At 41.2% G+C, this 15,120-nt stretch overlaps 1 protein-coding gene across 1 annotated transcript in view; it reads left to right on the top strand.

Annotated features, from left to right (window-relative positions):
• LOC119728418 (nucleoprotein TPR-like) overlaps positions 1-15,120 on the top strand; it is a 41,940-nt gene that overhangs the window by 19,687 nt on the left and 7,133 nt on the right. Inside the window, exons 27-49 of the mRNA XM_038200649.1 lie at positions 466-540; positions 1,101-1,178; positions 2,542-2,652; positions 3,458-3,564; positions 3,736-3,883; positions 4,519-4,656; positions 4,890-5,074; positions 5,191-5,253; positions 5,509-5,550; positions 6,245-6,286; positions 6,519-6,551; positions 7,128-7,206; positions 7,544-7,690; positions 7,902-7,940; positions 8,250-8,325; positions 8,981-9,168; positions 9,472-9,543; positions 10,132-10,226; positions 10,871-11,109; positions 11,855-12,232; positions 13,493-13,647; positions 13,975-14,346; positions 14,696-14,836. Coding sequence (XP_038056577.1) covers positions 466-540; positions 1,101-1,178; positions 2,542-2,652; positions 3,458-3,564; positions 3,736-3,883; positions 4,519-4,656; positions 4,890-5,074; positions 5,191-5,253; positions 5,509-5,550; positions 6,245-6,286; positions 6,519-6,551; positions 7,128-7,206; positions 7,544-7,690; positions 7,902-7,940; positions 8,250-8,325; positions 8,981-9,168; positions 9,472-9,543; positions 10,132-10,226; positions 10,871-11,109; positions 11,855-12,232; positions 13,493-13,647; positions 13,975-14,346; positions 14,696-14,836 — 3,003 coding nt within the window. The remainder of the gene's footprint in view (positions 1-465; positions 541-1,100; positions 1,179-2,541; positions 2,653-3,457; positions 3,565-3,735; positions 3,884-4,518; positions 4,657-4,889; positions 5,075-5,190; positions 5,254-5,508; positions 5,551-6,244; positions 6,287-6,518; positions 6,552-7,127; positions 7,207-7,543; positions 7,691-7,901; positions 7,941-8,249; positions 8,326-8,980; positions 9,169-9,471; positions 9,544-10,131; positions 10,227-10,870; positions 11,110-11,854; positions 12,233-13,492; positions 13,648-13,974; positions 14,347-14,695; positions 14,837-15,120) is intronic.

Consider the following 15,120-nt stretch of genomic DNA (forward strand, 5'->3'; position numbering starts at 1 on the left):
TTAATTCAAGAATCTGTATCTCCCTTCATTAACTACTTAATCAGCAGTTATTGAACTGAAGATGATGGCCTAATGCAACAACGTCTCACAGACTTGTTCACGTGTTGCGCTGTGTTGCATCTTGCTGGGCCTTATGTACAAGTTGGCCATTTTTTTGTCATGTTCCCTGAATGTATATCATAAATTGTGAACTGTTGAATGGGATGGTGCCAGACTACTTATTCACTATAGCCTCACTTGCATTTTTTTTTTTAAATGTGGCTTAAAACATTAGGGTATGTTTAATCACAAAATTTCCAATTATTCATCAGAGCAGACTGGTATTAATTTGTAACTTTGTTGCTTTCATTTCTCTACACAAGTTCCAAAAATGAAGATTTTACCTCATTCTCAATCCAATAAGGCTTACTCATGAATAAGGCCCGTGGTTAGTGGTAATGTACTGCTGTATTTGTTCCGTCTTAGGCTCAGGACAAGTATGAGCGAGAGTTTCTGCTTCACGCAGCAGATGTCCAGCAGCTGGTGACAGTGAAAGATCAGGTAATGTAACAAACAAGCTTGAAACGATCTCAGAAGCTACGGCTTAACTGTAGACCTGCTGTAGCCTATAAGTCATGTACATGATGTAAAAGTCTGTTCTTATAATGCACAACTACTCATGTGGTCGTGACTGTCAATTGAAAAGGATTCCCATTATTTTGTGGAATGTCAGTTGGTGCATGGAGCGTTTTATAACATGTGGAACACCCAATTTGTGTGCAGTGCAGTGCTAGCCCCAATGCGAAATGTGTGACCTCGTGACCCAATTTTCCACGACTGCAATAAATTGGTGGCTGGTCAGTGGAGACCTGAAGCACATGTTGTTGCGAGGGCCTAAGGGACAGAGTGATTGATTGCCAAACAAGGCATTCGTTGAAGTTTGTTACTAACCACCCACCCAACCAACCAACAGAGATAAGTGAGTACTTGTAGAGCTGCTTTCCCGCAGCTAAAACTTGACAAATTGGAGAATGAGTAGAGTTAATCTGGAGGTCACTACTTCAAGTTTCAATATCTTTATGCAAAACTAAATGCTGCTGTGTTTTTGTTTGCATCCACAGTTGGAAGGTCTCAACACGCGATTAGCAGAGGCAGAGGAAGCAGCTAGGAAGGCTGAAGAAACACTGAGCTCATCAAAGGTAAAAAAGCATTATTCATAACTCTGTCCCTACCCCTAATTAACCCCCCCCCCCAACACAAAATTGTGAATATTTTTACTGAATCCTTGTGTGAAAGAGGGTTAAAAGAAACAATATTTCAATTTAATACTTGTAGCTTTGGACTAGTGGTAAAACTTAATCACCTTGTAAAATGTTTAATGTGTAAATTTAGTTTTTGTTGTTCTAATTGTCAATTGACCTATCGCCGTTTGCGAGTTAGCCATGCCCCTTAGACAACCCTACAGAATTTTGTATGTTAAGTTTTGTTTGTCTCAGATTTTGCGCGTTCCGTGTCCATTTGTATATCATGTAATCGGACAATATTTCACAAGCCGCGTTGACGCGATTCTACCGCAATAGGTTAATTGCTGTTGCCAAGTGTTTGTATCGTAGATTTGATATCCCAGTCTTGAATTGTCTTGATCTAATTGTTTGTTTGTTTTGTTTTTTTGCTTATAGCAATATATTCGATGGGACTGGGTATTCTATACATGCACGTTAATTGTTTTTCTTTGTACTTGACAGCATTTTAGGACAGCCAACAGATAGCAATCCTTCAGGGGTGTTATCAATATTGCTTGCTTGTTTGTTTGTTTGTTTGTTTTTATAGTCTTTGTTACACGGGCCTGTTACCCAAAATGTTTGTATTGTATTTTGTGTCTGTTTGTGTTCCGACGTGAGAAATAATAACAATAAATGGAAAATGAACAGCATGAAAATACCGACGAAAGTTTCAATGTCCAGACATGAAATTCATCTTCTGCTTGACTGTGTTATGTTGGCAAGCAGTATCCTGCTTCAGAATAAAAGCCTTGATCTCCAAGAATGATACACTGCACCTTTCTTTATCAAATATTTTGTTAAGTGGTTATAAACAAAAAATTAGACAAGACAAGTGGATACTGACATCCGTTCTCTCTCCCTTTGTGCCCTTGTTTATGGTGCAAATCGAGGACACACAGGTGCAACATCATTGATGAATGGAGGACAGGAACCAAATCGAGGACGACCTCGATTCGAAAATGTGTACAAAACCAATGACAGCTGTTGCAAAAATGTTAGAGTATAAATAAAGGAAACATAAGAGAAACAATAGAAAATCCTCGATTTACACCATAAACAAACGGGTGAGTATGTAAACGCCGGCATCGTGGACTAGGGACTAAATGGTTAGGGCACAAACAGTACATCCACGATTGACCGATAGTCCACGATTGAAAGTCGTGTACAAAACCAATGAGAGCTGTTGCAAGAGTACAAACAAAGGAATGAGGAATAGGGACAATAGGGGTCCACAATTGCTGGTGTTTACAAAGAGGCTTGTGTGTGTTTGTCTATTCAGGTCGGATGGGAGGAGCAGTCACGCATCCAGGCCAACGAGCTGCAACAACGAGTAACAACCTGCCAGGAACTCAACCATCAAAACATGCTGCTACACCAGCAACTGGAAGAGGTAGGCCATGATCAGTTTTTATTACCAACTAGTTTAGTCACAGACTCATGTGTTTATCTTTACCCAGTAGTAATGATCTGATACACCGTGCCCTCTGGAGACGTGCACACAATAGGGAACAAAAAAATGTAAACGTCTCTACAGGGCAATTTATATAGATGAATACGACTCCACAAGGTTTTCACGAAATTGATATATGGATTTTACTCAAAAACTAGGAATTTCCAAGGTGGGTTGATCTGTCGCAAATGGAAGAGTTTTAGGAAAGGGATATTAAGTCCGAATTTCAACTAAGGAAATTAATTATGGTTAAAATAAGAGCATTTTGAAACTTCACTTTCAAACTCAAAAACTTAAGTACACGAGAACAAAGAAATGTCTCCACAAAAATACAAATTTCAGTATGTGTGTGCAGGATCGTATCACCAAAAGTTTAGGTCAAAATTTCATTTTCAACTTTATTGCCTGCATTAACCCTGCTATGGAAACATGCATTGTCAGCCTGGTTATTACTTCGGTCAATATTGGTCAAGACCCCCATTGGTTTGTACACAGTAGGCCAGGAGGTGAGGAAGAAACTTTTGACCAATGGTGACCTCTTAAGTAGTAGAAGGTTTAATAAAAATTTAATTCATGTTCAACTGGCAGAATAGAGAAACATGTTTCGTCACACACTTAGATTTTTATCTTTTCCCAATAGTAATGTGCGTTATTGATTGATCACAAATTCAGGTCAAAATGTTTTGTTTTATTATGGTCATCATGTTGCATTTTATTTAAAATTGTTGGTTTTTTTTTTTTTTAGTTGAGCGGTCGTATGATGAGAAGTCCCCAGCGGAGGGATTCTGTCGATGGCAACGTGCGTGTACCCGACGAGAACAAATCATCAGAACAACTACTAGAAGTTATCAAGTAAGGCTGGTATTTCTGCCTGTAGAACATGTGACGCTTGTCTAGTCTACTCATGTCTTTGTAGAGATGTTAGGAGCATATAACGGACTTGGTGCACATAGTTGAATTTTTTGACTTGGTAGTACAGTACTAGTATACAGCAATAACATATAACTAAGTTTTGTTTGACAGATTCTTGCGTCGTGAGAAGGAGATTGCCGAGACCCGTTCAGAGCTGGCTCAGTCAGAAACCCTTCGTCTCAAGCAGAGATGCGAGCATCTTGAGCGACAGTATGAAGAGGCCCATCGTAACTTGACTGGAGAGAGGGAGAGGACTCAGGTACGTAGACAAACTAGGCCGTCTTGAAGATGTGTCTTTTCTGCAACTGAAGGGCCAGATTATTGTCCTCTGAATGACCTGACCCAATCTGACCTGACCTGAATGACCCAACCTGATCCGACCTCAACCCTGACACAACCTCAACCCCACCTGACCCGACCCTACCCTGACCTGACCCAGATGTGAACCAACCCTCACCTTACACGGACCAGACCTGACTTGACCCTACCTGACCCAGCCCAACCCGACTGGACCCAACTTGACCTGCGTATAACCCAACCTGACCCAACTCGACCTAACCTGACCCAACCCAACCCTGACCTGAATCAACCCTACCCTGACCCAGCTCGACCCAACCCGGACCCAGCTCGACTCAACCCTGACCCAACCCTGACTCAACTCGACCCCACCCTGACCCAACCCAACACAACCCCAACCCAAATCAACTCAACTCAACCCAACCCAATCCTGACCCAACCCGACCTCGACTTGCCCCAACCCAACCCAACCCAACCCAACCCAACCCATCCCAGACCCCAACTCAGACCAGGACCCGACCCAACTGGACCCAACCTACACCAAGCTACCATCCCACCAACTGATTCACTCTTTAAAATTTATATTGTCATATCCAGGTGATGGCACAGACAACAGCTAAGCACCAGGAGCTCCTAAAGAAGGTGGAGACACTGAATGCCCTGACAGACAGCAACAGGATGCTGAGAGAAGAGAAAGACAGGCTGGATCAACAGGTGCAACAACTAGAGGCAAAGGTGGGTTGTGTAGCAAACTACAAACCTCACTTTTCACAATTACTCCTATTCATCGGGTCATGACACCATTTTGCTACAGTACCTCGATTCTCTACCCTCACTGTAACATATATAACCCTCAGTGGAGGAAGACAATTACAGTAAACTGTCTTGCCCAAGAACACATAATCCGTTTTGACCTCAGTGCTCCAAATCGGTAACTGATTGTAGTGAATGTTTGATTTGTTTGTCAGGTTGGCCAGTTGGAGAATGACATCCAGCCGCTTCAAGATCAGAATCGAGATCTGGAGGCTAAACGAGACGCTCTGAACACCGACAAGATTGGCCTGACCATTGAAGTCACCCGATGGAAGCAACGCACCAATCATCTCATCGAGCAGTGCAACAGGGCCGACCCAGAAGAGCAGAAGAGATTAATGTAAACAGATTACAATCTTATTTATTTATATCGCATAAGTATCTATCCTCAACAAGATACATTATCTTCCAGCAAATTGTTGATAATTTCCTTAATTGTTTTTCTGAATTTTTCAGTGCTGAGAAAGACGCAAACAAGAAGACTATAGGCAGCCTACGGGAAGAAAACCTCAGACACAAGTAAGAAAGTGCTTAATATAAAAATAATTTGAAGAAGAAAAAAATAGCTACATTATATAGATGCTGAAAATCAACCACAGTGTCTTAAGAAAATTTAATCGATTTGAAATTAATTAGTCCAAAATCCTAAACTTGCTCACAATTTTTTTTCTTTGACTTGAATCCTAATGTCCAAAAAATTGTGAGCAACATACTATTTTTAAAACTCAACAGGATTTCTCAAATATTTGTTTATTTTAATTTGTGTGTGTGTAGAGCTGAGCTCTCAAGACTAAATGCACAGCTTTCAGCCGCAAAGTAAGTAGATTGTTGTACAAATTAATTACTAGTTTTCTTCTAGTTGAAGAGTCAAATTGTAAATCTTCTAGACAGTTGTATCAAATGATTTGAAACCTTTTAATATTGCATTTACTTGAAGGAAATGAAGATATGATGTTACTTTGAAAATGTGCCCCGTGCTAAAATTTTTAAAAAAAAAACCCCACACATGCAGCGTTTAGCACTCGCCTTTCACCAATGTGGCCTGGGTTCGATTCCTGGCTCGGACCATATGCGAGTAGAGTTGTTTGTTGTTTATCTCCTGTGCCATGAGGGGTTTTTTTCTCGGGGCTCTCCAGTTTTCCTCCCTTCGCAAAAATCAACACTTTTGATCCCTGGCTGTGCTCCGTGGTCACACATGGGTCGTATGGCGGCTGCCTAAGGAGCCTTTACATGTTTCGGATAGACCACGTCGTAGCCACTTCTTTTGCAATTCAGCTTCTCAGCTTCGAATAAGGATGATTAACCCCAAAATTGTTATTATTATTTCTTAAAAAGTCTCCTACATCTAAATTTGTGATCATATTTGGAAATGAATGTTCCCTCAGTTATTAAAACGGATTTGTATTTTAACTGTGAATATTGTGTACTCAAAAGTTGGGAGTGTATGTTTCGTTAGTAGTTAATCACCCTTTAAATGGCTAAATTATATACTTGTGTTGTTTCCCCCCAGGAATGAGATCAGCAAGATGACCACTGACTTTGCCAGTATGCAGTAAGTTTTGCCCCAATCCTTCTACATTTTGTTTCACTACACAATCTATGGTGTGGGAAATAGATAGTTAGTTAAGGTTAAAAGGTGGCTCCAAATGTGTGGAACATGAATGATGTTAAAGTGAAGGGCGTACTTTAATTTCAGTAGATGTGATAGGACTTTTTACCATTTGAAGAGAAATTCTTTCTCTATGCTAGTACCATTCTGACTGTTTGTGATTTTACTTTTTCAGGTCTGAACTGAAGTTAGAGCAAAGCAAACTGAAGTAAGTATTAACCATTTAAACTTATTGAGGAAATGTCAGTAAATATATGAAGTCCTCTTTTATTTTAGATATTTTTGTGGATCTGAAGGGCCAGCTGAGCGACTGAGTCTTTGACTGACTGACTCCCCGACTCCCCCACTGAGTCACTGGCTGACTCCCCGAGTCACTGGCTGGCTCCCCCCCCCTCCCCCCCCCCCCCCCCCCCACTGACTGACGGACTGATTCCCCCACTGACCGATTGAGTCACTGACATTCATTGACTGATTGACTGAGTCGCTACCTGACTGACTGAGCCACTGAGTATAAGTAATGTCCAAAAGTTAGAATGTCTGCTCCACCTCCATTAGGCAAGCCCAATTTTGTTTGTTTTTTAAAGTGACATATTAGCAGAATTATAAGTCATCCCACATTTTGTTTGACAAGATCTTTCTTTGGGCTTGAAACATCAGATCTTTACACTTTCTTGTTTAGTCAATTTCCAATTGGAAGTTAAGGAGTTTTTTGTTTGTTTCTGATAACCTGCTAAATGGATGAAAATTTAAATTTGTTTTATTTTGTCTCCTTGAAATGATTTAGTGAGGAGATCAACACATTGAAAATGGATAACACGGCCAAGGAGAATGATATTAACGACAAGAAGAATACAATACAACAGGTATGCACTCAAGCACTGGTGATATTCTTACAGACGCTACAGGTGTTAGGATACATTGCATATCGTGATAATCTTGGTGCAGAATCTATTTTCCAAAATGCAGACGTTACGCGAGACTGAAACACCGTTTGTTCTAACAGAAGATGAAATATTAGGACTTGTAGGTGATGCTGACGCTGGTAACACAAAGAAGCAAATAAAATATGCTGCCAAACGATTGGACACAGAACTACAAACATCAAGAAAAAAAGAACACAGTACACATCACAATGTGGACACAATCTTGAATACAAGGCATGCTGGAGTGTGATGGACATCAATGTTGCTTTATCCCCAGGTTAAGAAGATCGGTCGTCGCTACAAGTCCCAGTTTGAGGATCTGCAGGCCAAAGTGGACGCAGAGAAGGAACAACAAGGCGCGCCCAACGCAGAAAGAGATATCAAGATCAAAGAGTTAGAAGAAGCCATGGCCAAACTAACAGAGGTCAGTCAAGTATTGTAATCCTGGAATGAAACCAAGAATTCCATAACGGTGCTTCTTCTTGTGTCTCACGCACTTAGACTCATAATTAGTATTAATTTTTTACTTGGCAGAAACATAATTTTAAGAGAGTCTTCAGCAATCATTGACGTTTGTGTATTAACCGCAGAAATATTTCATATTCTGAGATATTATGGATGTTTTTTTTTAACAGGAAAACAAATCGTTGAAAGAGGCAGAAGAGAAGACAAAGGTAAAGTTGTGTCTCATTTTTAATCCATTTTGAGTAATTTTTTTAAACATTTTATGGAACAGATGATCAGAACAGAACCTTCAAAAAAAAGTGTAATCAAGTTGTTACAAGTGATCCAGTGTCAAGTAAGTTACAAGCTAGTCATAATGAGCTAAGGCCAGGGTATCTCTCTTTGTTCATCCCATTATTTGTGATGAAACTCTGACTTGACTTGTGATTGACTCAAATTCAACTCTCTGCATTAAAGCAATATTTCCAGTGTCCACATTACAGCTTATCAGATGTGTTGTTTGTTGTCCCCATGAACAGACTCAACTAAGTGAAAGAGATGAGCGTGAAGAGAAATCCAAGAAACTGGTGAGGCAGAAACTAGCCCAATTCAACAGTAAGTCAAGTTTCTCAGACTCGGGGGGGGGGGGGGGGGGGGGTTGTGAAACTGAAGCTTTGTCTCCCTCTTTGTCTTCATTTCCATCCTGAGATTCATATGAATCCTGCTACATTTGAACTGCCAGGTGTGGTAGAGTCTCTGTAACTGAAAATGAACCAATATTGTCCTAAAGTCTGTCAGATCAGGTGACTAAAGTTATAAAGTTAGATCCAAAAGCTGAAGACGGAGACGAAGCCGAGAATCTGTATATCCTTAAGTGTAGTTGACTTGTTATACTAATCAATTTGAATTATTATACTATTGAATTGGCAAAATGAACGCAGTCATCTTCTATTTCTGGTTTATTTGGTAATTTATGTAAGACCTGTATCTTTGGATGATCTAGGCAAGCGTAGTCTTGGTTGCTGTCGAAAATTTAACAACACCAGTTGATAAGGACACCGTTATGGTGTCGCAAGCTCCTGATACGAGCTCTGAAACTCAAGTCCCAAAAAGGATTTACTTGATATAATAACGAGACTGGAAACAAACTTTCAAGCTCAAAAATCAAATTATGTTCTGAAATTTGTAGTCTTTTTGTTACTTGTAGAGAGAAATTAGATAATGCACTGAAATTACTGAGTTTGGAATGTGTTTGGTTGTGGTTCCTCAGCGGAGCGCAACAAGGCGAATGAGGAGAAGACCAAACTGCAGTCCACCGTGGATGAGATGAAGGGGGAGCTGTCGGCCATCAAGTCCTTACAGACACAGAGTGAGGCACAGATGGAAGCTGAGAAGAAACAACTCCAGGAGAAAGTGGAACAACTGGAGAAAGACCTGAAACAATCCAAAGAAAACCAGGTCCGTTTAGAATGTCAAACATGTTCCTCTTTTACATTGTTGGAGAGGATGATCTAAACAGAATTGGTAATCCCAAATTATGAATTAGTCACTTGAAACGATGATTTTGAACACTGCCGGTGTAGTTGCTTCTGACTGACTGATACCTTAATTGTACCCCTTTAAGTAATGGATGACATCATTTCATTCAAGCAATCAATTAATTTGGATCACCTGTTGTTCAAATTCACCTGTTAGAATTCACCTGTTAGATGAGCCATAATGAAACGTTGACCCAATCATGGTTGTTTGAAACACTTGCAGGAGAAGCTTCAAACAATCCAATTAGAGGAACAACAGAAACAGCAGCGGCAAAAGACTGAGCTCCAAACCAAGGTAACTAGTTTTTTCTTCAGTCTTTATTTTCTTTTTTTTAAACTGATACATGATATTCTCTGTTTTAAAATTATGGTCAACCAATAGCAGCACCTACAACAGAGCCTATATAGGGTGGTGCAAAAAGAAGGAAACCCACTTTTGACAGCAATTTCACCTACTTGTTGAGCATATTTAAAAAAAAAATAATTTAATGGTATTAAAATATTGATCTTTAAAGCTCAAATAAGTTAAGCAAGTAGGTTAAACTTCCTGTCAAAAGTGGGTTTCCTTCTTTTTGCGCCACCCTGTAGTTCCAACAAGATAGTTCCTCATTATATATTTTCACTGCAACAAATACACCACAAGAGCAAAATGACTGGACAATTTTGCTGCATGGTGAATTAAAAAATGTTGTCACATAATAAAATGCTCTCCCCCAATTCTTTGCTTCTTGTGTGTAACAAGGGCATTCCTTTGTGATTATTTATCCTTTTTTGTCCTGTTACCTGACCGATGGATTACTACTTTTGTCTCATATAATAGTATAGCTTGACATTCTCTTTCTTTGTCCAACGTTGTCAACTATTTAATCGTTTACTTTGGTAGGTCCAGGAGTTAGAGCGACAGGTTGAGGAGCAGCAGAAGCAGCTACAGATCAAGCATCTGGCTCCTCAGCAGCCAATGGGAGCCGAACGACCCAGGTACAACTCCCCTTTCCTTGTCGTTACATTATACAGCAGAGGCAAAGCAGTTATAAAAGTGCCATTTATGTACTTAAAATGAGTCATTTTGTACATTGACTTCAATGGTCAGTCGTATCGCTGATTACCAATAGCCACGTACATTATAATTCACAGCAGGGAGACAAGACCAGGCATTTCATGATGATGTTCTTGGTTGGTTGTTGGTTGGTCCTTTTATTAAATACTCTGCGTGGGAGTTTATGCAGGAGGCCAGAAACACCGGGGCAAACCCCTTTTCTTAGCGAAGTGTCACTGGGTTCTTTTACGTGCATTGGATTACACAACACATGGGACCTACGGCTTTACGTCCCATCCGAAGGACGAAGCAATAATGGTTAAGTGCCTTGCTTAAGGGCACAAGTGTCCGCCGGCGGGCTCGAACCCACGTCACTGTTGCCTATGAAACACCAGAGCATGAGTCCGGTGCTCTTAACCGCTAGGCCATGACACATATGGTGTTTTGACCATTGATTTGCTAAAGACATTTGTTCATTACCATTAGGGAGTAGGCATAAGTTACGTCACACAGTAACAGCTAGTCGACCAAAATGGTCCCTGATCAGACCTTGTTATTAACACAGCATTGACTTTTTTGCCCATAGTACCAGAAGTGAAGAGCCGCCACCCACAGCCAACATTAAACCCATCTCCTCCCCAGCCCAGCCAGTCACCAAGACCTCCGTCCCCTCCAGTCTGCGGGTGACTGCCAGCGTCCGTCCCATCCCTGTTACCCCGGTAACTAGTGCTCTGTCTAGCGCCTCGGCAACACCCATGGCAACAGTCATGCCTCAGACCCAGAGCGAGGCTAGTACCGTTGTCATGGAGACTGACAGGCAACAAGGTAAGACAGTCCAGAATACGTTTTGTTTTTACTCGGTAAAACTTACTAATGCGGAGCTTATAAACACCGCAAAAAACAAAGTCCACACTCATTGGAGGGGTCATAATTTTAAATCTGATCATCTTATAATAATGTCATTTATATAGACGTTTGGAGAATGTTGTCAGCTACATTTTGATACCCATTTGCTACCAAAGACTATTGTCCAACATTGACAACGGTTTATGAAAAATGATGCAGTTTGAAAAGTTGCGAAGTTAAGGAGTACTCGAGTGGAAATTGCCGCGTGAATATGTTACACTATCCGAAATAAACGGCAGGGTATAGCGATCGCATAGTGCTTGTATGCATGGGAGCATGCGAATTGAATTAACGCGCTTTGTTTGGGCACTGTGCAGTCGATAGGGGCCAATTATGGGCACGCGTAATCTTTAAATTTGCAACTTTTCAAACTGCATCATTTTTCATAAACCGTTGTCAATCTTGGATGATTTACAGTCTTTGCTAGCAAACGGGGTATCAAAATGTAGCCAACAACATTCCCCAAAGGTCTACACAAATGACATCATCATAAGACGATCAGATTCAAAATTATGACCCCTCCAATGAGTGTGGAGTTTCTTTTTTTGCAATGTTTATAATGAGAATCCATGCTTAATAAGCTTATGTAAGAGCTGCTGTAATTTCAAAATAATTACATTTACAGTATTGTTCATATTTTGCTCTGATTTATTTGCCTGTACAGCAGTTCAAGAACCCCTCTCTGTAGAGACACCTATCGTCATTTCCATAGCTTCAACCACACCAATCCAGGCAGTCACCCCAACCCAACAAGCCCCTCACACGTCCGTACCCCACTACCAGCACCAGGTGCCAGATACCAGAATGGATGGGGCACAGGAGGAGAGGCTAGAACCCATGCAACAGCAGGAGGTTGTTCGCGCTGATAATGTACAGGAGGTGAGGGCAGAACCCAGAATTGCACCTGTCGTTGAGCCTGTGGTAGAACAGGTGGCGGAACCGGTGACTGAACCCGTCACAGAGGCAGTCACGGAAGCCTTGCAGCCTGACGAGGAGAGCCTGGCGGAGGTGCAGACTCCCAGTGAGCAATCAGAGAGAGAAGGTGAGATTCTTTACTTTCTTTACTGGAGGAAATTGATCCTTCCTGCTTGTCCTGCTTGAAAGAACATTTAAAAGTAGGATATAAACATCCACACATCTATCCTTTAAAAACTGGGCGTTTTTGTGTTATTCTTGTGTTATGCGTGCGAGAACGACTTTCGGGTCCATTTTTGTGACCCCCAAAAGTCAGGCTGTTCATGCTAGTTGTGATTCCAGCCATAAAGCGTTCGCCTTTTGCAGATGTGTAAGAAACCATATTTGTGCATTGGTGCTGTGTGTAATTTATGTAACACAACGTGTATTGTAGATTAACTGAAAACGACAGGAGAAATGTATGTGTTCCTCGTCGTGTCCAATGTAAACAACCAGGTTTTTTCATCCTTTCTCAGGAACGACAAGACATTAGGTTGGTTTCCTTCCAACCAGATGTTGGAAATAGGATAGTAAACAATCCAAAACATGAACATTTCGGGGACTTCAGGACGCAGTGCACATTGACTAATTCATCAGTTGCACCATGAACCGTTGTATCGCAATTTTTGGTGTTTTGAGAAAAAAAAATTAATTAAAGGTGGTCATATTTCGGTAGGCTCATTCCTTATTCTTCCAGTGTAAGAATTCAATCAGTTTTGTTTCAGTTAAAAAATTTGAGTTTAAACTTCATCGTATGCAATCTGTTTGCTTCTGAGTTGCTTAGTTTTTAAGATATTCAGTTCCCAAGATACATGTCTCTTTGTAAAACTTACGTTATTGTATTTCATACAACGCACGTAATAGTGGCCACGTGGCAGATACGAGAATACAATGAATTTACACTTTTCATGCTGGTGCTGTTTAGTTACGTCACAGCGCTATTGGATTTAGCGTGCTGAGTGGCCTAAACTTCGGGGTGAAACGTTTGTGATTTCTTAGAGATACGCTGCACAGTCTAATTAGCCTTCTAAGTTAATTAGAACTCAGATCGGAATAAAACTTTGTGAGGATGAGCACTGCAATGAAATAAAAATGTTAATGACAATTTGGCCAAATTCGGGATACGACGGTTCGTGGGGCGACTGACAAATTTATTTGCAATGTTGGTCAGCTTCTCACAAAAAGTCAGTCAAACTTGGTGACAAGCACCATGAGAAATGTACGTATAAAACCACAAGTGGGTGTGGTTTATGGCCAAATCCAAAATGGTCCACTTGTTGACCAATGTCCCTGAACAAACTGGCTCTGTTTTGTTCATCTGTCAGCGTCTGGTCTCGTTCATTTTCAGATGCTGAGACACAGAAACCAAGTTCCTCCTCGGGCAGTCGTACAGAGCTGAGTCACAAACGTCAACGAGAGGAATCAGCAGAGGATGACACTGAGACAGCTCAAATAGAAGAGACCGGCCATGCAGAAAAACGTCAGCGAGTCACGCCTCAACCGGTAAACAGACCATCCAGAAATAGACCATCCCATTGAACCCTGCCCTGTCGTATTTGGAGCAATCACAGCCATAATAGAGCTACCAGAATGTCTAACATCCAAAAAATAGAACCCAGAACCCAGCATTTTTGGTCTGGTATCAGGTAACTTGGTATCCGTCCGGAAAGAATGTAGTATCCAGACACCACTTCATTTTGGAATGACTGACCATTATTGAGATGATATATGAAGAAAAAAGTGGCGTCAGGTTGCAACATTCTTTCCTATGTCCTAGCACTACGTATGTACAAGTTCATTAAGTGTATGAATTCAAATCTCTCTCCTCAGCAAGCGGTAGAGGAACCAGATCAGCCCTCCCTAGCTTCTACCGACACCCAAGCCGAGACCCCAGCAGAGGCAACTCCTTCAAGCACCCGACAGTCATCAACTTCATCTCCCGCTGGCGAAGACGAAGCGGGCACCGGTGTAAAAGCGCCCTCTCTGGAGGAGACAGAGCAAGATGAAGTTGAAACCCAGGACCAGGCATCGACACAAGAGCCCTTGGCTAGCGATACATTGCAGCAAGAGGAGGAGGAAGCTCCGCCCACTGAGGGAGAAGTTGACGACGAACAAGAGGAGGGGCTTGATGTACGAGGCGAAGTCGAAGACCCAGATGAAGAAGATGAAGATGATATCGTTATCGTCGTTGATAGCGATGAGGTCAGTTGGACTTTTGCATTCATAATTGCCCAAACCTACTTTGTAGTCAGAGTTACTTGTGTATTCTCGGTTTCCCAAATGAATGTTGAACTGAATGCTGTGTGAGATTCTAATTGGACAGCCAACCCAGGCAGGCTCAGTGATTAGGTGGTTTACAAGATCTTGACGTCTGGACTAGTGAGCAGGAGATTGTGGGTTCGAGTCCTACCCATGCAAGCTTGTGAATTTCTCTTGCATGCTCTTCCAGTTGGATGGCACTGAATATGTAATAGTTGTAAATTAACATTTGGAATGACAAAATCTCAAATGAAAACATTCTAGTTCAGAGAATTTGTTGTTGTTTTGGCAGGAGGATGTTTCTGAGGAGGATGAGCAGTCTCAAGGAGAGGAAGATGAAGACATCGGCGATGATGCAGATGAGGAAGGAGAAGCAGGAGACTATGAAGACTTTGATGATGAGTACCCAGTAGAAGGAGAGATCGAGTATGGGGTAAGTCCTTACAACTGTTATTGTAACACCATGCTATTCGATTGTAAAATTCCATTGGTTCAGCACTGTTTCCAAGACTTTTTTTTTCAGAAGTTCAAGTTTGAAAGCCAGATAAAATCCCACAGTACATCACCATGATCAATCTCAGAGAGTTTTTAATATTTTTGTCTCCTACTTTGTACAGAATGTGCAAAAAAGTGCAACGTTCAGAAAACAAATCATGAACACTGTTAAAGTTTTTTCTGCGATGAAATTGTATATTACATCAAAGCCTGACTATTTCT

Source organism: Patiria miniata, unplaced genomic scaffold (genome assembly GCF_015706575.1).
Source record: "Patiria miniata isolate m_02_andy unplaced genomic scaffold, ASM1570657v1 HiC_scaffold_20, whole genome shotgun sequence".
NCBI classification, from domain to species: domain Eukaryota; kingdom Metazoa; phylum Echinodermata; class Asteroidea; order Valvatida; family Asterinidae; genus Patiria; species Patiria miniata.